This window comes from Thunnus maccoyii, chromosome 15 (assembly GCF_910596095.1).
Source record: "Thunnus maccoyii chromosome 15, fThuMac1.1, whole genome shotgun sequence".
In the NCBI taxonomy this organism is placed as follows: domain Eukaryota; kingdom Metazoa; phylum Chordata; class Actinopteri; order Scombriformes; family Scombridae; genus Thunnus; species Thunnus maccoyii.
In genome coordinates this window covers 12874515-12896337 of record NC_056547.1, presented here as the reverse complement: position 1 = coordinate 12896337, position 21823 = coordinate 12874515, and the positions used below count along the sequence as shown (strand labels likewise).

The 21823-nt window shown below is 39.9% G+C and overlaps 2 protein-coding genes across 4 annotated transcripts; both read right to left on the bottom strand.

The window, feature by feature from the left end:
- Positions 1 to 452: 452 nt before the first annotated feature.
- On the bottom strand, positions 453 to 6368 carry rnf115b (ring finger protein 115b). 3 transcript variants are annotated; one of them, XM_042434905.1, is made up of 10 exons: positions 6126 to 6368; positions 5843 to 6045; positions 4335 to 4393; positions 4158 to 4215; positions 3861 to 4072; positions 2995 to 3063; positions 2784 to 2862; positions 2428 to 2521; positions 1362 to 1477; positions 453 to 1131 (listed from the first exon to the last, which is right to left on the bottom strand). In XM_042434905.1, exons 2-10 carry the CDS (start codon positions 5918 to 5920, stop codon positions 1009 to 1011), a joined length of 888 nt encoding a protein of 295 aa, XP_042290839.1. In that variant the 5' UTR covers positions 5921 to 6045; positions 6126 to 6368; the 3' UTR covers positions 453 to 1008. The 3 variants fall into 3 exon arrangements, with proteins under 3 accessions (XP_042290839.1, XP_042290836.1, XP_042290837.1); XM_042434902.1 differs by having other exon boundaries at positions 5843 to 5974; XM_042434903.1 differs by having other exon boundaries at positions 5843 to 6368.
- Positions 6369 to 7010: 642 nt separating this feature from the next.
- Positions 7011 to 17658, bottom strand: scamp3 (secretory carrier membrane protein 3). Its single transcript, XM_042436579.1, has 9 exons — positions 17169 to 17658; positions 16787 to 16876; positions 12903 to 13016; positions 12387 to 12507; positions 12165 to 12293; positions 11255 to 11414; positions 10193 to 10294; positions 9481 to 9598; positions 7011 to 7979 (listed from the first exon to the last, which is right to left on the bottom strand). Exons 1-9 carry the CDS (start codon positions 17220 to 17222, stop codon positions 7842 to 7844), a joined length of 1026 nt encoding a protein of 341 aa, XP_042292513.1. The 5' UTR covers positions 17223 to 17658; the 3' UTR covers positions 7011 to 7841.
- Between the last annotated feature and the right edge of the window lie 4165 nt (positions 17659 to 21823).

The window sequence follows — 21823 nt, the reverse complement described above, 5'->3', positions numbered from 1 at the left end:
CTAACTGTTTCAGCAATATATTTTATGCTGCTGTGATCTGCTCTGCACAATTATATTCTACTGTGTATTAAAATCAAGATTTGCAGCCTATTTTCTATTCTATGATACACTATTCTATTAAATTATATTCTGCAGTATGATACGTTTACTGTCATATTTGAGTAAACTATCTATTCCATTTTATTATATTGAGGTCTGACAGAAAAAACGAACCAGCTGTCATCTATTAAGCAGTTACACCAGTGTACTGCTGATCACAAAATACAACAGCCAAACAGAAAAGCCTCAAATGTGCAAAATATGCAAAAAAAAAAGTCTCCCTAGTGCAAACAAAAGTTAACCCATCTGATTACTGAACAGATTGGTTGGGAAACCAAAACAAGAAGTCCATGACAAGAGCAAATAAGCCTTGGAAACTCTCATGACGAGGGAGAAGAAAAGAGGGGGAGAGATTGAGGATCACAGGGTTAGGCTTTAATAACAGCTTTACATAAAGAGGAGGACGACGCTGAATCAAATTGGGTGGAAAAAGGTCAACGTTCAGAAGTACTGAGAAATTGTTCTAACCAACAGTCTTGGTACAAAAGTGATACTTCATAACTCTGTGAATCCCCGTAATTTTTGATAACAACCAGTTGCTCAGCGGTGATTAGTTCATCTGAATCAGCCATTCAGAAAACCACCTATGAGGGGGGCAGTGTAGCAAGAAGGACACATCAGCCTCCACATCTTGTCAGCAGATTGCCGGGTCCTTTAGTGTGTAGTGTAGCTTGAAAATGGAGAATATTTTGGAGAAGAAAAAGAAAAAACAAAAAAAAAAAACACATAAAGGTCCTTAGCAGAGATGCGTGAATCAAGAGTTTAAGATGCAAGTTGTGATTGTGATGCGTGTAATGTATATTTTTATCTAAAAAGCAGTCAGTGTGGAGGGAAAACTGAGGTCTGAGGCAAGAAAGAAGCGTGTCTTTTGAAAAACAGTAAAGGAGGTAGAGTTGCTTGGCCCGTTTCTCAGATCGCCTGCCTCTCCTGTTGCTCCGTCCTGATGGAGCGAGCTTCTAAGGGATCTGATGCGGGCGGGAGGCTGTTGTCGACGCCATCGAGGCTTTTGCGGCAAACTGGGCAGGTATCATGCTGTAAGAGGGGAAGACATTGAGTAAGCATGAGCTCTAGAAACCAGCAAGAACTCATTGGTGTAACAGGATGAATGGTACAACCTGTGAAAATGGTAGTACAGATTTTAGTCACAAAAAAGTTTCTCTGTTATCTTCAGGATGTATGACACACTGTCAAAACCTTCATGACGAATTTCACAGGACTTCACACCCCTCAACCCGCAAACCGCAGCCACTCCTCATCCTTACCAGCTCAAGCCAAGGCACTATACATTCACTGTGGAAGTAATGGAGGCAGGGAAGTTTCCTGACCGATTCCCCTGACGAATACTCCTCCCTGCAAACTGGACACTCCAGTCTGCAGGCTGGGTGAGGAAAACAGAAGACACAGAAACAGAAAATATGAGAATGTGAGTGTGTGTGTGTGTGTGTGCAGGAAACAGACACACAGAGAGAAGATCAGTCATAGACTTTTTTAATGATTCATTACACCTCAGATGTGCAAGAAAGATCTACACGCCATCACAGTGCAACACAGTGATACATTTGTAATGCAGTCGTCTGTCATTTTGTGTTGTTGACCCAGTTTGATGACGTGCGAGTAAAGATTCAACAGCTTTAATGGCGCTTTACAGGCCTTTTTACAGGCTTTATGAGTTGTCACTTAATGTTATAAATGGTCAATATGTCATGTTTTTCAAAATAGTAATAAGTCATTATGATGAATCAATACATTTAAGTGAGTTACATCTTTCACTTTGGTTTGTTTTTTTAGCAGATCCTTATTAATCAATGACCCTGTTTAAGCAGCAGTTTTTTGCAAGCAGTCTGCCTTTAAACGTTTGAAATGTTTTTAATGACTTATTAATGTTCATAACTACAGTGTTAGGCTAAGATGAGGGAAGGAAAAGGTAGAAGGAGGTAAGGAAACATTGGAGGAGGAAAAAGGGAATATATATATAGGAGTTCTGGAAAGATAGGAAGAGGTTAAGAAAGATAAGAGGAGGGAACAAGGAAGAAGTAAGGCAAGATGGGGGAAGAAAAGTAAGAATAGGAGGAGGGGAAAGAGGATGGGCAGAAGGAAGGAAAGATAGGGGAAGGGAATGAGAGATACGAGGAGGAAGGTTGAAGGAGGAAAAGTGAGAGAAGGGAAGGAGAGATAGGATCAAGGAGGGAATGATAGGAGGATGGAAAGAAAATAAGAAGGAAAGGAAAGACAATCCCTCTGTGGAAAACCAAACACTCAACCCAAGCCCTTAATATAAGATGTTTTGGACTGATCGTGTCATACAGTGTGTCATGATGGGATTCCCACCTGTCTGTTCTTGAGAGATGCAAACTGTAGGCAGCGATGAGATCATCTCCTTTTCAGCAGGGGGTGGACCTGTGTTCTCTAACTGTCCTAACAACTAGGTGAGTGGGAAGAGAAACAAAGATTATGGATATACTGGTGGAGTGACTGGGGGGGAAGCTTTAATGAATGAAAAGAGCATGAAGAATAAACTTTATAATAACAGTTATGGGGGTGAAGACAAAGAGAGAAGTGTGTCAAAATTGGGACAGAATATATTAATAATTGCTTTTAGTTTCTGTCTTATAAAATGTATAAAAGAGGGAAGAAAAGAAAATGAATAACACACCCACAATGTCTCAAATCATCACCTCACTGACCTCTGTGATGACAGCATCCAGACCTCCCTGACCCCATGCATAATCTCCAGGGTTTGAGTGCAACTGTAGCATGTTGGATCTGAGAGAGAGAAACAGAAAAGAGAGCAGTAGAGAGAGAGAAAAAAAAACCGAGGAGGTTGTCACACAAAAAGCGAGACGAAAACTGAATCAAAAGTAAATGATGTGAATCGAAAATGTAAAAAGCGTTTACAGTGCAGCTGGTGCAGCACCGGGGTTTCCATTGTTGGCAAACAAGCCGGCCAAGAACTGCTGCACGATCCTTGGAAAGTGCAGAAACAGAAAATGACTGCTTTAGTGTACTTTCAGAAAAACATGCTTTACTCTACATACAGTTTCTGTTCACGCCATGCTTGTATGATTTTCATTTGCAGGCAGTAAATCAACTGGTGCTTGCAGCTGTTGCAAATGACTCTGCTAAGCACACGACAGTTTAGGGGCGTTATACATCATATATGCACCATAATCTGATACTGAGCCAACCGCACAACTACTCGTGACTTGTGCAAGAGAAAGAATAATGATTCTGAGTAGTTAATATCCAGTTATTACATAGGGATCCTTACATATTGAAGCTTATTGAATATATAATATAATAACTGTGAAAACACATTATTATGATGCATTATTATTATTCAAATATGAGCAGGAAAAAGCCATCAGAAACGTATAAATTGATTAAATTTGAATACTGACACATATTGAGGGTAAAGCCCTAAAAACTGGCTGGTAATCTTTATATTTATAATAGAATATAATATTTACTGTTTGAAGTAAATCAATCCAATGTAAAAATGTGTATACATTTGGAAAAGGGGTTTCAAACTTGTAGAAACTTGTAGTAACAAACCTATAGGTACAATAAAAATGGTTTTGTTCTTTCTGTTCACAGCATAATTATAAATTAATGCCTGTGCAAAAACACACCCAATTATTTTAAATTCACACTGTATGTTGGTGGTTTTATGTGTCCATGTTTATCACAGCACAGTAATATGGAAATAAAAGGCAAACTGAGGGATTTTTACACTCTCAGAGTTAAGCTCAGTGTCCACACACCCTTCCACTGGAGGCCTTTGTTCTGGCCGGGTCAATCTCTCCTGCTCAGGTTGAGAAGACGCCTCTGGTTCTCGGACCTCAGCAGCTTCTGGTGACACCGGTGAACGACGGCTCTGACCAGCAGATACCTGCTCACTGTCATCTGGGTTGGACTCTGAGGAGGGCGGATGAGACAGCAGGGCAGAGCGCTCCATAAACAGCAGCTGCCATAACTTGGAGGGAAACCAGAGAAGCAATGTGTCAAAGCTTTAGAGAAAGAGGAGTGTTCTTATTAAAATGCCATTTGACAGGACATACTTCTGAGAACAATGAGTTTGAATCGTCACCAGCCCCTGATGTGTTGTTCTCCAGGAGGCTGAGGACAGAAACAAAAATCTGTTTTAGTAAGATGAAAAACAAGAGCCTGACACTCTGTATCACTGTTTTCTTAACTTATAAAGAAAACTAAACTTTAAGTTAAATCCCCAAACTGACCTGGAGTCTTCTGTCACCTCCTCAATGAAGCCAGATTCACACCTGGGGCAGACGAAATCCTTGAAGAGAAAAGAAATATACTCAATTGCCAAAAGTATGTGGACAAACCAAACATTACACACACACACACACACACACACACACACATGTGATTGTTGAACAATTCATCCTAACAACATTGGCATTAATCTGCTGTCACAACAGCTGCTGAGCCTCCATGATTCTGGGAAGATTTTGGAACCTGACTACCAAGATTTGCTCCCATTTAACCATCAGTGAGGTCAGTCACTGATGGTGGGTATCCACATGGCTCCCAGTCACCGCTCCAGTTCATCCCAAAAATATTGAATGGAGTTTAGTGCAAGCCAGTCAAGTTTATCCATTTCTCTACGGGCCTTGCTTTATGCACAGGAGCATTGCAAAACAGGAAAGGGCCTTTCCCAAGCTGTTGCCGCAAAGTTGGAAGCACACTATTGTCTAAAATATCAACATATGCTGTAACATTAAGAGTTACTACAGTTAGAGTTTAAGAGACCTTGCTCAAACCATGACAACCAGCCCCAGACTAAAAATACTCAAATGTTGAGCATCCATGTGGAATAGAGGTTTAAGGTGCACAACATGTAATCTCAATGTCCAAATTCTGATTCTCGTAGCGCCTCCACCCATGTTTCATGTCTCTACTGTCAACTATCTGGACAAAAGTAGTAAATATGTGGACAGAGGTATCCGCATACTTTTACATAATTATGGCCATGGTGGTGATATCAAGTCTCTCACTTACACACACGGACACGTGCGCTATTCATACAACAACGCTGGTGCGTAAAGCATGCAATGAGAAGTCTCAGTTGCGCAACAAATGCGCCCCAGCAGTGATTTCCACAGTACGTCCCCCCCCCCCCCCCCCAGGAGAAACACTGCACATGTACAGCAAAATAAGTACAAGTTAAACAGTTATGTCCTTCACTTGGGCTTCACTGAAACAAAAAAGGGGGGTGGAGGGTGGGGGTGGATATTGGGCTGCAGGAGTTAAAACGCATCTATTTGCGGCTGTGTGGCATATATGAAGCCCCGTTAAGTGCTGCTGGTGCATGTGGTGACAGCCTCCCAGCCCCTCTGACGTCTCTCACACGCAGTTGACAGTAGACAACTGGACACAAAAGTCGCCAACAGTGGTGCTTCTAAATATGGCAACGTGAATCGCCAGATTTTACTCTCTCTCTCTCCCTCTCTCTCTCTCTCTCTCTCTCTCTCTAATGTCAGATCTTGGCGCATGTTGTGCGCACATTAACAGCCAGCAGCAGCCTGACACATGTGTGCGACTTTAATGATCCCAGCAGTTATATATTGTAATAGTAAACAGTTTAAATACCAATCAAAGTTACTTTTGCGTATCTAAAAAGAGAAAGAACTCGGAAAAAGTCTGGATTCCTCCCTCCATGGGCCATATGATCATTACCCAGTCCAGCATGTGTGGAAGAAAAACACTCTCCAAAGTGACTCACCGGGAGTTTGGGGTTTGTTTCACATTTACAGCAGTGACAGAAAAACCGGTGTAGTGGTCTGTCCGCAGCCTCCGCCATCTTCACGGTGAAGCGCAGTCCCTGACGTCGGTGTGCCCATAAAAGTCTCAGACGCTTGTCCAACGGGTCAGATCAGTCCAGGAAGGTTTGGTGCCGCAGATGACACATAAATATCAAATATAATGCTGCCATTTAACAGTAAGCAGGCAAGACATCATCCTCACGTTGTCATTTTTTTTATACATAAAGTTTAAAAAGGATATACCTGCATATAAATCTGACTTGCTTTGGTCACAAGATGCAAGAAGAAACCCGCAGCAACAAGTTGTCAGGATGACATCACGGATGCAGTTTCCTTCAAGTGTGTTGGGTGTCGCCAGAGAATAAAAAATGCTTAAAGAGGGGGGGGATCATTTCTTTTTTAAGCCCAAATATGGTTCAAATTTATATGCTCGAGTCACATGAACAGCTCTTATAAATGAGGACGGAGCACAAAACCGGACCCAAGCTGTTTCCTAGCAACGGGATAACAGTCAAAGGTTGTATGAAATGTCAGCTGATCAAAGTGCCACCAAACAATCAGTGCGAACAATATGTTAGGATACTGATTTGCTTAAAATGGGTTTGACTCAGTTAAAAACATAAATACAATAGAGCCATTTTCATAATCAAATCATCATTTTAGTCATTTTTTTAAAGCAAAAATGCCAAATATGTGAAGATTTAATGCTTGTCTTTGTCATGTATGATAGTAAACTGAACATCTTTGAGTTTTTGGGCAGTTGGTTAGACAAAACAAGACAATGGAAGATGTCATTTTTGACTATGGACAAAATGGACTTATCGATTAATTGAGAAAATAATCAGCAGATTAAATATCAATACTCGTCAGTTGCTGCCCTACAATAAAACACACTTAAATTCACCTTAGGTAAACATATTGTTGAGATTAAAATGTCTATTCTTTACCCAAGAAACAGCTAGAAGTCCTGAAAGTGCTCAGAAAACAAATTTGACATTTACATTTACATGACAAATGGGTGATACAGTCCAAAGCTCCAGAACAGCTGAGAAGACCTTTAGGTAAATGTTTTGTCAAAGTACCTTGTCGTTGATCGGTAACACTACGCAATGACTGCAGCAGACTCTGTAAGCATGACAGTATATTTTTATTAAAACCAAGACAGTGACATGTAATAATCATAATAACCACAAGCAGCACCAACAGAACAGTGACAGAGATAGTGTAACCAAAACAACACATATTCATTACAGTGTGAGAAGTTTTGGCAATAAGGTAAATAGGCATTCTCATTTGCAATAATAGCAAAAACAACATGTTAGTTTAACACTTAATGCAAAAAAAAAAAAAGAAAAAAGGAGCATTTGGATAAAGTTGAGCCACTCAGTTATGGATCAAATGTTAAAATGGCAATAATTCAGTGTTCAGCAGCCCCTCTTACTCTTTGTCTTAAACATGGCTCCTCGTAAACAGAATGTACATCCAAGTCATTTTAACAAAAAAAAAAAAAAAAAAGGGAGATATCCAGGCTAGTACTGTCCAAACATGTTCGACTTGGCACATAGCTTTTCTTTTGATATAAAAAGCTTTTTCCCTGCATTCACTGACACTTGGTTTAACTGCACTAAATGTCACACAGCTTATTGTTTTCACATCTCACACCATCGTTCCGTGCCTCGAATCAACACTTATGATATGTTGACTCCTGGTTTGGCAATGTAGCTAACTTGTCCTGTACACCTTTACATAATACACAACCCCACTTCTGTCTCATGCACGTGCCCTGGTGTTAAGTTGCCCCGGGGTAATTATATAGACTCAGTTTCCGCCCCCCCCCCACCCTCCCCCTTTTCAAATTCTAATCACCAGTGGGGAAATAAATATCAAACAGATCCTCTATCAGGCTGAAAGGGCCCTCCATCCTCCCCTTCTTACCCTCCCAACCCCTCTCGTCCCTCTCTATCGGGGTGCGGTGAAGGCCCCCTGGGCAGCGTTGGTGGCGGCCTGGCGTACAGCCTGATTGGACATGACTCCGGTGGCGAACTCGGCCTGGGCCTTCTGAAAGCTGGCATCGGTCTGCCTGTACAGACTGTGGACCTGGAAAGAGGAAGAGCAGAGCGCGTTGACACTCGATACACGTACCAATTCATCATCTTATAATGTGCATTGTGAGGATGGAAAGGATACCCAGAACCTGATATCAAGGCTATTCTTCAGACCGTTATGTTATCTATTCGCTTCATGGTAGGTGTACCAGCTGTGGGCACAGCGGGTGCACAGAGCAGGCGGAAAGCGCAAACAGAGCTCGATAATTTTGCTTTCCCACACTTCTTTTCACTTATTTTAGAAAATTTGACCTACTAGATCATGTCAAAGTATTTGCTATCATTTACTATTTAAAGTTACTGAACACATTTATAAGTACAATGCACGTTAATGACCTACTAGTCAGTCCCCGCTTTAGGGCTGCAACTGATAATTATTTTCATTATCCATTAATCTGATGATTACTTTCTCAATTAATTGATTAATTGTTTGGTCTATAAAATGTCAGAAAATGGTGACAAATGGTGATCACTGTTTCCCAAAGCCCAACATGCAACCTGAAATGTCTTGTTTTGTCCTGATCAACAGTCCACGACTCAAAGATATTCAGTTTGCTATCATAAATGACCAAAGAAACCAGAAAATATTCACAATTTAGAAGCTGGAATCAGTGAATTTTTGGCATTTTCTCTTGAAAAAAAAGTACTCAAAACAGTTTGATTATCAAAATATTTGGCAATTAGTTTTCTGTCAGTTGACTAATCGATTAATCGTTGTAGCTCTACTTCACTTCTTGATTGGATCAACAATTATGATTTTTTTTTCCCCTGCCTTTTTTGCGATTGCCTTCATTTTGAATACTACATTAACTGAATCCAGTTTCTATCTTCTCCCAGACTCTCCTGAACTATGCAGGGTTTTTAGGGTTTTTATCCTGATATTGTGCTGCAAATGTAATCATCATATCCTGGTTTCAGAAACTTGGATATGCTGGCTGAAGTACTAGATAGAAACCAGGATACTTTGGTATGTAAAACATCGTATCCAGGTTTCCGATCATTCTGTGTAATGTGTGCGGCTACATTATCAACTCAAGTTATATAGTAGTTAGTCAGTAAAACTAAAAATATGAAGGTAAAGGAAGACTGTAAGTTGCACTGATGCTCTCGTGTTCTGTTTACTGATGTTCAGAAACCAAAGTGTTTCAGAAATCAGTAGGAGATACGTTGAGGATGTAAGACAGACCTGCTGCCAGATGATCAGAAACCTTGTGATCATGAAAACAGGGATAAGAATAAAGAGGTTTCTTATGTTCCATCTAAATGTCACATCCTGAATACCGGTAGATCAAAACCAGGATAAAACTCAAAATCGGGACCTAACGTGCATGTAAATGTACTCAGTCACACTATACAAGGCTCATAATCTGTCCCAATTTACTTGCATGTATGCTCTGTGGAATTTCTAAATCTATGGTCATACTCTAAATATCCAGTATCTTTGACAAATTCATCTGGGCCCTTTTATGTAAACAAATCTATTCAGCGTTCACCTTCTTCAGCATGAAAACTCCCATGGCAGTTTGGGCGGTGAAGAGGACGGCATTCATCATCATGATCGCACCAACTGGGACACTGGTCTTCAGAGCAGCCAGGCTCACAATCCACCCGCTGACGGAGGTGGAAACGGACAGCGAGACAGAAATATGGAGAGATTTAAAAAGATATGAAGGGAAAAAAAGTCAATTAATATCCTCATTTACACCTGGAAATAAAAAAAAGACAGTCTACAGTAGGTGTGAATAAAGTTATCTAGACAATGACATTTAAAGCTGGTATTAATTACGTGCTCTCATTATCTTCGTATTCATAGACACTGAAGGTAGGCCGGGTTTACAAAATCAGCTGTCAGGTGACAAATAACATTTAACTGCCATTTTCCACTTGTGGATATTTTCTGCAGAATGCAAGCAAGCTGTACTGATGGCATTTACACCTCCCTCACTGACTGTGGAGGCTGACCACCTCCACCTGAAGCCTGGAGGATCTGATCGCTGCTATTTTTCCATGACGCTGACATGTCACAGCAGGAAAAGCACAGGTATTATTAATAGCATTAATGATGGCCGCGTTTAGTTTCGGGGATCTGGTCTTGTGCATGCTGGTTCACTGGAATAACTAGGACACTTAAATGGGACAAAGCCATCATTAAGGTTATTAGTTACACCTGTGCTTTTCCTGCTAATCTTCTCTCACTGGTCGTACCTGAAACCCCATCCAGGGATACCGATGGTCATGATGACGAAGACAACCACTTGGGCAAAGAAGATGAAGAAGAAGGCAAAGAAGTTGAAGGAGCTGTCACTCCTAGAGAGGGGAAAACATAAGCATTACTCATGAGGCAACAACTTAATTCTAGTTATGCTTTATAGTCACAAGCTTATGCACTCATGAGAAATCAAAACTTTCAATGAAAAGTTAAATAAAGCTGGCATCTCTATTACATAAAGCAATTGTGTTTGCTTCTCTTTACATGTTTTTTAAGTCCGTCTTAAAACATCAGTCAGAAGCCCAAATGATCATTGACATGTTTTTCTTGCCATAATCATTCCTCTTGTTCATACAGACCATTAGAGGATCCCTTCATAATGCACTTTCGATGTAAATGATGGGGGATGAAATCCACAAGCCTCCTTCCATATAAAAATGTATTTAAAAGTTTATTTGAAGCCAATATGAAGCTTCAGTCGTCCAAATTAGTTAAATCAAGAATATCTTTCAAAGTTTCTGTCTTTTTAATGCCAAATTCCCTCTTTTTGTTACGATCCTTCCACTCAACTGAACAGTAAAACACTGAAATTTGTACTAAAAAGATGGTAACTGCAGAAGACAGTTTATTTTATACAACTTTATTTAACTAACTCAGACGGCTGAAGCCTCATATTAATATGTAGATAAACTTTTAAATCGTTTTTTGCTCAAAGCAAGGACTGTGAATTTTTGTCCCCCATCACTTACACTTTGGTCTTCTAATGAGATGAATGAATCAGTATGAACAGGAGGAATGATCGCAGCAAGAAAAACCTGTTTCAATGTTAAGACAGATTTGAAAAATTGTGAGCATATCCTTTAAGGGTCTCCGTTAAAGATGTAACTACTTTAGTCTAAGCAAGTGAACCCAAGACCTTGCCTGAACAAGGTCTGAGGTGACCCTTAAAAATGCACCTTTTTGAAGAATTAAAGTTAATAAATGTTAAAAGTTACAAGTTTTGCTCAACACAAAACTTTCGGTCAATGACTTTTTCCCCTAAAGACGGTGGTACTCACCTAAAGGCTTTGTACACAGGTCGATACCAACAGACGAAGGAGCAGGGGGTGAAGAGGAGGGCCCAGAGGATGGCGAGGCCCAGGCCAACACCACCAGAGGGGTCCACGCAGAACATAGCCAGGGAGGAGATCAGGTTGAAGAGCAGCGTGCAAGTGCAGACTGGACATTGATAAAAAAGGAATAAAAAGTGCACAGAGAGATGAATGAGAACGGTAGAATAAAAACACAAATCCAACCTGCCCTTTCCCCTCTCAAGAAGAAAACTGGAACTCCTAAGAAGTTGTCAGGACGGTCAATTGCTTGCCTACATAAGCTGAAACCTCGACAGGAAGAGGCTCAGTTATCCAAAAACAGTGATATAGAACTAAAACATATTGCAGAACACACAAAATGTTGACAGGAAGCATGAAAATAACTGTCAAATATCAGTTATTTTCAGAGGCCTCTTTTTCTTCAAGTGCAAAAAACTACACATTTTTATTAAGAGCAAGTTATTAATTCATAACAATTTGAAATGGTTCTTGTGCAAATGTCTGAGTTCAACCTTTAGTGGAGACTGATTACAGTTGGTACTTGCCAGAGTCCTCAATCTCGCAGTTAAGTGTCAGAGTCTGCACAAACATTACAACTCCAGACAGTACAGTAGAGGATACACAGATGTGAGTAGGCTCTTGGTTCGCCTGCACAAGTGCTTCTCTTGCTTTAAAACAACACCACCAACCACTCATAGATCTTCAGTGTTAACAGGTACAGATTTTATCATTCGTAAGGTTTCACTCCACATAACTTCCCTCCAACACAAACACAGAGAGGAACACTTCATTAATAATATTACATCATGACACTGATGCTAAGACTCATTAATATGTAATGCTGGGAATTCGCATAGTAGGAATTACAGGAACTCACACATCCAGAAGTAGTACATGACGGTGACGGTACGCTGGAAGCGCTGGCTGATCTCCACATTGATGTCCTGGTAGAAGCAGGGGCCCACAGGGCAGAATGAAGGCAGCGGGGGCCAGTTATTCTGACGGGCTGAAACAGAAAACAAAGGGGAAATTTTTACAATCAAAAATCCATCGTTAATCCATAATGCTCAGCTGAAACTTCCCCTCCTCCCTCTCTTACAGGCTCCAGGTCCCAAGCTGTGTGACTCGAGCTCCCGCTCTCTCCTCTCCAGCTCCCGGGCTTTCTTCTCGAGTTCCTCCTGCTTCTTCAAGAGCTCCGCTGTGGTAGCATTTACTGCAGTCTAACACAGTAAGACGCAAAGAAATTAATGTATCAGAACTGCATGTCACGTCTTAAAGAGGAAGCTTCTGTTTGTGTCAAAAAGCATGAAAATGATCATGTGAGTGAGGTCAGGGTGAAGGTGCCAGGGATATCTTTCTGTCTCTTCCTATAATCCTGGTGGGAAACATGAAAAATCTTGCAGTAATAAATCATTCAAATGGATGTCTGTCCTGCTGAGGATTTTTGTTTTCGAAGATCTTACATCTAGAGTAGAAGTGGGGCTACTGTAAGCGTGTTAGTCATTATCATATCCATAAAAACACTTCCATGACACTGAGGTACAAGGATCTTGAGTCTTGGTCTAAAGTGACAACATGTGCAGCAACAAGTGTCTTTACACTGGAGGATGTGTACCTGGGAGTTATAGGAGCCATAGTTGCGAGGCTCGGTGGGTGTCGTCCTGCTGGGTGGGGTCTGCGCAGGCACAGACGGTGCAGAAGGAGAGGTGGCTTCATACGGTGGTGGAGGCTAGAAAATATTTAGCAAAAGACAAACATCATACATCCGATTTGGCGTCGTGTGGCAGAAGCTTTTAGCTAAACCTGGATTTATTTGGTCGAGCATCGTGTCAGGGGCTAGAAAAGGGATGCATGCACTAGAGATGCAATGATACCAATACTGATATCAGATAACGATCCAATACTAACTCAAATAACTGGATCGGGTATCGGTGACAATGGGCTGATCTGGTATTAGATACTATTATTTTAATAAATAACAATTCAGTAAATGTATGTATTTATTTGTTACATTTTGTTTTGCAAATTTAGGAAAGCAATGTTTAAGTCAAGCCTGATTTTGCCTTGCACATAATAGAATGATCCCAGTCTCTTCCACACAGTGAGGCGTGCAGCTTATTAATTAAACACTGGTATCAGATCAGTACTCGGTATCTGCCGAGTATCAGGACCGAAAAAGTCGGATCAGTGCATCCCTAGCATGCACCGCTATCCACACGCGCTGACAAATATGAGTAACTTCACATGAAGGAAGCATTTTAGCTAGACTAATGTGGCATTTTCAAACAATATTCAGATTTGCACACATATGCATAGGCTTATACAATGGATCTCCCATCAACTTACACTACTGCAAAAAGTCTAAAAAAATAAAGAAAACCAATGTGAATAATTTTCACATTTCATCATTTTTAGCCTTTTATGTCCACAACAAATTTCATCAATCATGGGGGAGAAAACTGAGAAATCAGAAAAAATACTAAATAAATAATCCAGTTTGCCTTCTTTTCCAGGCTTTTGAGAGAAGAGCTTTCATCTCTACACCAGAATACTTCAGAGTTAGACATTTCTGACTCTTAAAGTCCAAAGCAATAACATTTAAATTTGTGTGACTTAACTTTCTAACATATGTAAATACCTATAGTATATGCCTATGTATTGTTTCCTCTCTAGAGTGTCATCCGATCATAAATTTGCCTTAATCATGGGTCGTAAGTCATTACGCTGTTTTGGCTCACAGCCACGACACATCATTGTAAATAATGGATGTCCGTATTTGCTAAAGGACAGTGACAGTACCAGACAGAGAACAGAAGCTGCAAGTGAGTCTGTGTTGTGTCAAAACAAGGTTACAAAAGGGTGTGTTCCAACTGCGTTAACTGTGGATCATTTTGGGAGTGGACGTGCGGCTTCTGTTCATGTACACAGTTTCATAATGACTGCAGACGAGTTCAATTTGAGTCAAACATCCCAAGCAAGTCTGAGCTTATTTCCTGTCGCTGCAGTATTTGGCAATACTAAAAACAGCTGACAGGAAGTACTCACGGATCTAAGCTGTTTCCTAGCAACAACAAAGACTACACTCAATGTAATATATGACATGCAACTGAGGTGTACTGCACATAACAATGCGTATATGTCAGCTTTTGTGTCTGCTCTCTGCTTTCATGGCAACTGGTCTTAGATTTGTTTGCATTTAAGTGACATGTACATTCAAGTACAATCGAGTCTTTATATTCAAGGCAACCAGGCAACCACCAGCTGCCCTGACAGCTTTTTACTGTGTGTCAACTCATTTGGGCTAATTTAATTTAAAATTTCTGTCAGTTGATCTTGTGCACCACAAACGAACAAGATCAACTGACACAAAATGTGGGTTAAGGTGGGTCCTGCTCTATTATTCAGTCTTGAGGTATTATAGAAGACATTCTTTTTTTTTTTTCTTCCCTGGTTCCTGACCTCTGAATCACTGTTCGCATCTCTGATTTGTTCAGCAACTGAAATAGAATAAGTGAATGAAGTGAAACAAAATGGAGATTCAGTCGGATTATCAGGTTAATAAAGCTCTGCTGTGACTTGCACAGTTAAAAGCAGTCAGCTCCTTTCGTTTATTTCTATCCCAAATAGAACAAACGCCCTTTGTGTAAGATAATTTTCACACATTTCAAGTGAATTTCAAATCTTTAAACACACATCTTTAAAAGGTGTGTGTTTTTGTGCTCTAACATTCACCACTCCACTCATTTATTGATTTATTTTTACATCAGGTAACCTTTATTAGCCTGCAGCCAAGTTTACAGCTGAGTGGACACTTCAAACACAACAGTGAGCTGAAGAATAGACAGGATACAAAACTCCAATCCAGTCCAATAATTGAGCTACATTTTTTGTGCTTGCATGTCGCATATTCCTAGAGCTGCAACAATTAGTTGATTAATCCATTCAATGGACAGAAAATTAGCCTGCCTAACAATTTGGATCATCAAATAATCATTTAAGCTCATTTTCAAGCAAAAATGGCTTAGATTCATTGGTTCCAGTTCCCCAGAAGCTGCCAACTATTTTGATCACTGATCAATTGTTTTGAGTCATTTTTTAAGAAAAAGAGCCCAAATTCTCTGATTCCAGCTCCTTAAATGTAAATATTTCCTGGTTTCTTTAGTTGTCTCTGAAAGTAAACTGAGTATTTTTAGGTTGTGGACTGTTGGTCGGGACAACAAAAGACTTTTTTGACTCACATTGGGCTTTGGGAAACAGTGATCGACATTGTTAGACATTTTATAGCCAAACAACTAATAATCGACAGATTAATCGATAACGTATATAATCATTAGTTGCACCCTATAGTTTACCTTGTGAGGCAGCTGGATTCACAAGGCCACGACATCACAAAATCACACGAGAATACATCTTGTCAGGCTTTAAGTTATGCGCATGTGTCTTAACCACCGGTAGTTCGGAGCAATCAGCGTCACGAATCCAGCTGCCTCGCAAGGTAAGACGATGACAGACAGATGGTTCATCCAATCACCTGCCGAGTAGTTTTTGAAAGTGCCTACCCTTTTCCAAACAGTTTCCAAGGACGACATCTCAGATAGTTCTGTGTAATAAACCATCTGGCATGTCAGGTTACCCTGTAGTAGGGATGCATGATATTGAATTTTTTTGCCGATTTCCAATATTTTCCAATATATTCTGGCTGACTGCGGATGCCAATTTATGCACGTATTTTTTTCCACCTGGCTGAGAAGACTATTACACATGCAATCATAGATTGTACTAAGTATGATCAAGAGAGACAATGTATGAAGGAAGAACTTAGCAAAACTGGAGTTCAGGAGCTCAGTATTAAAACTTTAATGAACCTGCCAAGTGTGTCGAGCAGTAGAGTTTTCTTTGAGTTTATTAGACAGACAGGATTAATGGCTAGGCTTTTATTTCTGAACCACACTGTGAAGCAGAAGGTGGCAATGCACCTAATAAGGCTGGTTGCCAACCACCATTATAAAAAAAAAAGTTTTTTTTTCCAAACAGAGTGATACATCCTGTCAGCCGAGGAAGCACCAGGATTGCCAGGGTGAGAAGGACAGCCAGGCGGAGGAGGAGAAGGCCTGTCATATCAGCAGAAATGTTCATTTCGGAGCCAATGCTGATATTTAATTTTAAAGCTTTTATTGGTCGATACTGATGACGTGATGATATTATCATGCATGCCTACCCTATAATTTATACTCCTACTCCTGATTATCTTTGGATTTTGCACTAGGGTCGGATAAAACAGGACATTCTGAGTAACCATTTGTTCCTGGAACATTTTTCACAATTTGCTGACATTTTACAGACCACATGAATAATTCATCACTCATAGCTGATAAAGAAAATAAAGGTTAGTTGCAGCCCTACATGACCCTATAAGAGAAAGTTGTGTCTTACATTATCTGTGCATTAGCAACAATTACCCTCCTATTATCTGACAGATAAGGCACAAATGTTGCTCACCCCAGTCACTCCAGTCGTATTATCAAATGGGTTGTAAAGGTCCAGTGTGGCATATCCTGTGTTGCTGCTGTGTTGAGTCACTGCAGGGTCCTGGAAGGATAACACAAGACAAACAAAACAGTTATTAAATCAGCACAGCAATAAAGAAACATTAATCCTCATTTGACAAAATAGTTTTTTTTTTAAATCATGTGTTCATTGTTAAATAAGTGCTACAAGTGGGCAAAGATTAGACAGGCCCAGAAAAAGCCACACACGTCACATGAGCAACAACACGCCGGTTATTACACAGATCCAACATCAGTGCCTTTCATCGTCACCCAACACCGTAACTACAGACCTGACAGAGGCTAATATTAGCTTGCTGTTATATATCACCCACCTGGAAAGGGTTGTGGTCGTCCGTGGGCTCAGGAAAGCTCGTATATTTTGACATATTGTTGATAGAGAAAGCGCTGGTTGTTGTTGGGGAGGGGGGGTAAAAACGGAGCTAACGTCAAGTAGCCACCACTTGCTGCTACTGTTAACGGTTATCACAGAGGGGAAGGAGAAAAAAAACAGCAGTTGGCCTCCTTCTTGCTGATTAAATCTTGCGTTTGTTTCTCTTCAGAAAACGAAAGGACGTGTCGGATGTGTGGTCAGCTTACAGCTACCCGCAACCTCCGGTGTTCATTTCTCCGCAATTTAGTAAATTAACAGGTGAGCGACGATTAAAACGTTACAGACAGGTTGAGGTTTTTTTTCACGCCCCCTCCTCAGCTCTGACCGTCAGGGGTCTGTCTGGCTGGCTGGCTCGCAGCTCCGTTATTTTTTTTTCTCCCGCAGGAAAACAACCGTGGTACAGGAAGTAACGAGCCAAAGACGCGGTCATGTGACTGCTGCTGCGGCAGAGGAACACGTGGGAAACTGAGGGGGGCGGGGCCACACCTGCATGCTGTCTGTGAAGAAAAATAATGAACAGTGATGGAAGAAGTATCCAGATCCTTTACTTAAGTAAAAGTACCAATACAGCAATGTAAAATACTCCACTACAAATAAAAGTCTACCTAAGTAAAAGTACATAAGTATTAGAAGCAACACATACTTTAAGTATTGCAGTAAAAGTAGTGGTTTGTTCCTGACTGATACATTATTATATATGACATCAATAGATTATTAATACGGAAGTATCAGTGTTAGAGCAGCATGTTACTGTTGTAGCTGCTGGAGGTGGAGCTAGTTTGAACTACTTTATATACAGTTAGCTAGTTTAGTCCAGTGGTTCCCAACCTAGGGGTCGTGCCCTTCCCAAAGGTCACCCAATAAATTTTAGGGGTCGTGAGATGATTGATGAGAGAAAAAAGAAGAAAAAACAAAGTTCTGATACACAAATATATTTTTAGTTTTTGGAGTTTTTCTCTAATCTATGATTTTTGGTGAAATATTGGATCATTTATTGAAATGAAACCATGTGAGAAGTTTAGGTGGAAAAATCACTATTTGGTGGAGCTGTTAACAACTCATAGACATCTGAAATGTGACCCCGACTGCAATGTGGTGGAGTGGAAGTATAAAGTAGCATAAAATGGAAATACTCAAGTAAAGTACAAGTACCTCAAAATTCTACTTAAGTACAATACTTGAGAAATAAGTATACAGGGATTTACGTGTTCAAACTCCATGTACAAATAAAATTGATGAAGTTGCATCTTGTCCCACCGCAAAACAAACAGGAGAGTGGCTGACATGTCAGTCAAGCCCAGTCTGTACAGTTATTTAACCAAGTGACACCTGTGGGGGTTGGAGCACAGGTTAGCAGGTTCTTTAACCCAACAGTAACATAACAATAATAATAATAATCAACTAATGTCATATATTTAATATAGAGCCACCAAAGTCCCTGAAAACGAGATAAGTTGTAGTCTTGTGCACACAGGGTAAAAAAACATGTTTTGGACACTTCATGGACTCCGTACTTTAACACTCTAAAGGGGCCATTATGCATGTTGTGTGTGTGCTTATCAGTTATTTTACAACGGCCCCCCGTATGTCAGTCAGTTATGCAAATTAGAAGTCAGGGCTGGAGACACAGGTTTAATCAGTAGCCCACAATCACAGTTCCTCTTTTTTTCTATTAAAAATGCACATGACATAAACGGGATGTGAGACAAGGAAACTGTCATTTAAGCTCTGAGACAATATGAGATATAGACTGTGCAGACACTGCAATCCAGTGTCAGAAATTCTGTGCAAAGATATTATCATTTTCCCCTATTAGAAGAATTTCCAAATGGCCATAATTGTATATATTTTACATTTTTACTTTAAACACATTATGTTTAGAAATAGCAAGTGAACCCTGTTTCAAGATTGTTTTACCGTCCAGATCATTATATTTCTGAATGAAAATGTAATATGTAATATTTTAAATTTGAGTAATTTACTGCCAACAGGTGTCAAGATTTGTCACAATAACAATGACTTAGGAAAATGAATTAGCCTAATAATTTAGGTTAAAACTCAACACACAAATCCTGATTTAGGCACCTAACTCCAAAGTCTCACTGAAAACATGAGCAAGCAACATTTTGCTGTGGACTAAATCTTAGTCTTTGTGTGGCTTTGTTTATATAACTGTTAGATAATTATCACATAACGCTGTTTTGATAATATAAAAATATTTACCTCCTCTTCCAGTAGATGTCACTCTTTTGCCTTGAAGGAATATTTTCCCACTGCTTTGACCTCTGAAATCCAGAAATAAGATTTTAAACCTCAGGTAACTTAGAGATGCAGCAACTCAGGTGAAAAAGTAGATCCTTTTTTCATGTTTTGTTACATTTGCTACTCATACTTAATCCTGTCTTTACCTAAAAGAGTTATTAAATGTGACTTATCTAGAATTAATATTGTGGAAAGCACACCTCTCTTGTTTCCTTATGGCTGTGGCTTATATACAAAATACCTGCTAATAGGACCACTTGATAGGTTTCTCTTTGTACTTCTCTGACCTGGCAGTCACAGGTCGAGCCGCAGCAGGAAGGATTACACCTTTAGTTTCACTGCTTTATACTTATTTCATGGCCTAATGCCTTCGTACAATCCAGGCAGAACTTTTTAAAAAAATTCTTCTCCCCTACAAGTCACATGGGGTCACATGGGTGAGGGCAGTCATATGATTCAATTATAAACACATAGGCCGGACAGCCTGTCATGCACACATACAGTACAAATACAGGCTTGTTAGTGCACATACTGTACATTCCCTGTTACTGTACCCCCGATTATCCATGAACACATCTGCACACATATGAACGGTGTATTTATGCATGAATATTCACATATTAACTCACAATGAATACAGTATTTGTAAACTGGGGCTATAACCAGAGGACCTACATCATCTAACCAATGATATTCATAATGCTGTAACATCCAGTTTTTTTTAATTATTGTAAATTAACTTTTAAAACATATATCTTAAAAAAAAATCTTACTCCTCATTGTCTCACATTTATATTCTTTATCAGCTTGTTCCAGGTCTGGATTTATGTGTTTACCTTGAGTGAAATATTCAAACACAAGACTCCATGTTTTTTTGTGGCAGCACCATTAATTGGGAATGTTCTTGATGTCTTATGCATCACTGAACATCAAGGTTCAGCCTGACATATTTGATATCTCTTTAAAACTTTAGGATCTCCACTAGAGTCTTAATTAAAGTTCTGTGGGGTTGAATAATTTTTGACTGCACAGCATGTGTGATGTTGAAAATGATAAAACTGAGAAATTGTGGATTATTTAATGGGATGTGAAAGAAGAAAAACATATTTATGCTACACAAACTTAATAGCTACGTGTCTACACTTTTTCTCATAATTTTCTTGTAAAATAATGCATATCTTTACCTTTTGGGCGTAGCACACAATCTGAAAAGGAAAATAATTCTTATGTTGAAATGCTCACTCACACACATATATGTAACCCATGAGAAGGGGTCCAGTGTAGCCATTGTTTTGCATTTAAAAGATCACAAGCCAAATATGTGAGGAACCACTTATCAATACTCAATATTCAAGGATTCAAGGATTTGTATTCATCGCACCACAGAATGTACTCTGACAAGTGAAGGGGCAACAAGCATCATAAGACTGTGCAAAAAACAACGAAATCCAATAAGTATAACAAAAACAAATCTGCAATATAAAGAAAATACAGTAAGTCCAAGTACAAGTACAAAATGTGCAATTAGTACTCTTTGTCCTACGAAAGAAAAGGTATAAATAGAAGGTTTAAAATTTAAATAAAACTAGGAAAACTCATATTTACTGACCTTACCAGTACTCTTAAACTGTGTGCAAGAGATGTTAAAAACACTTTACGGAAAGAATGTGTACATTAAGTGTGTAGTGGAAGGAGTAGCAGAGTAAAGGTTGTGTGTTTGCTGGTTCCCCCAATTTGGGTTCCCTGATTTTGGGGTCCTGGCAGGGGTCAAGATATGATGGCAAAACAAAAGAACTAAAAGACGTGTCTAATTGGTGTTTCTAATACTGGCCTAAGTGGTAACGCCAAGTCAAAGTGAAACTTTAATTTAGGAATGCAACCAATGAGATTACTTAATGGGCAGCCATAAAGAAACAAAGCCCACATGTGGAAGCTGGGGTGGAAATAGCGGTGACATGCATACCAAACAGATACCAAAGAATGAGAAGCCATTTTGACACCTTAAACAGATCGTATAAATAATGACAAAAGCTTCTGCATGTATCATCGCTTGTGTTGTCTGCCTCGACGTGCTTGGCTTGCCGGCTTCACGTCGTTTATCCTCATGACCTTCTTTAGCAGCATCTGTGTTTGGCAGCTGACTCCTGTGACTCATCATTTCCTCTCACGGCCATGTCACGATTGGTCCAGATGGCCCCGGACCAAAAAAGCCGGACTTGGGTGTCTCCTGGTTCCAAAAAACCGCAGCATTCCTCGACCAATCGAGCAACGCAAGGCTCCAATGACATCACTGCCTGAGGAATGAACTGGCATAACAGTTGTGTGTGGAAAGTG

Bases quoted from the DNA above. Each gene is read 5' to 3' on its own strand.
- scamp3 (XM_042436579.1), bottom strand. From the start codon at position 17,222: ATGTCAAAATATACGAGCTTTCCTGAGCCCACGGACGACCACAACCCT. The intron at 10,295-11,254 runs GTGAGTACCACC...TCCCCTCTCTAG, and splicing joins CCTGTGTACAAAGCCTTTAG to GAGTGACAGCTCCTTCAACT. The intron at 9,599-10,192 runs GTACGACCAGTG...CACCTCCGTCAG, and splicing joins ATCCCTGGATGGGGTTTCAG to CGGGTGGATTGTGAGCCTGG.
- rnf115b (XM_042434902.1), bottom strand. The intron at 4,394-5,842 runs GTGAGTCACTTT...TTTCTCTTCAAG, and splicing joins AAACAAACCCCAAACTCCCG to GATTTCGTCTGCCCCAGGTG. The intron at 4,073-4,157 runs GTATGTCCTGTC...TTTCCCTCCAAG, and splicing joins CAAACTCATTGTTCTCAGAA to TTATGGCAGCTGCTGTTTAT.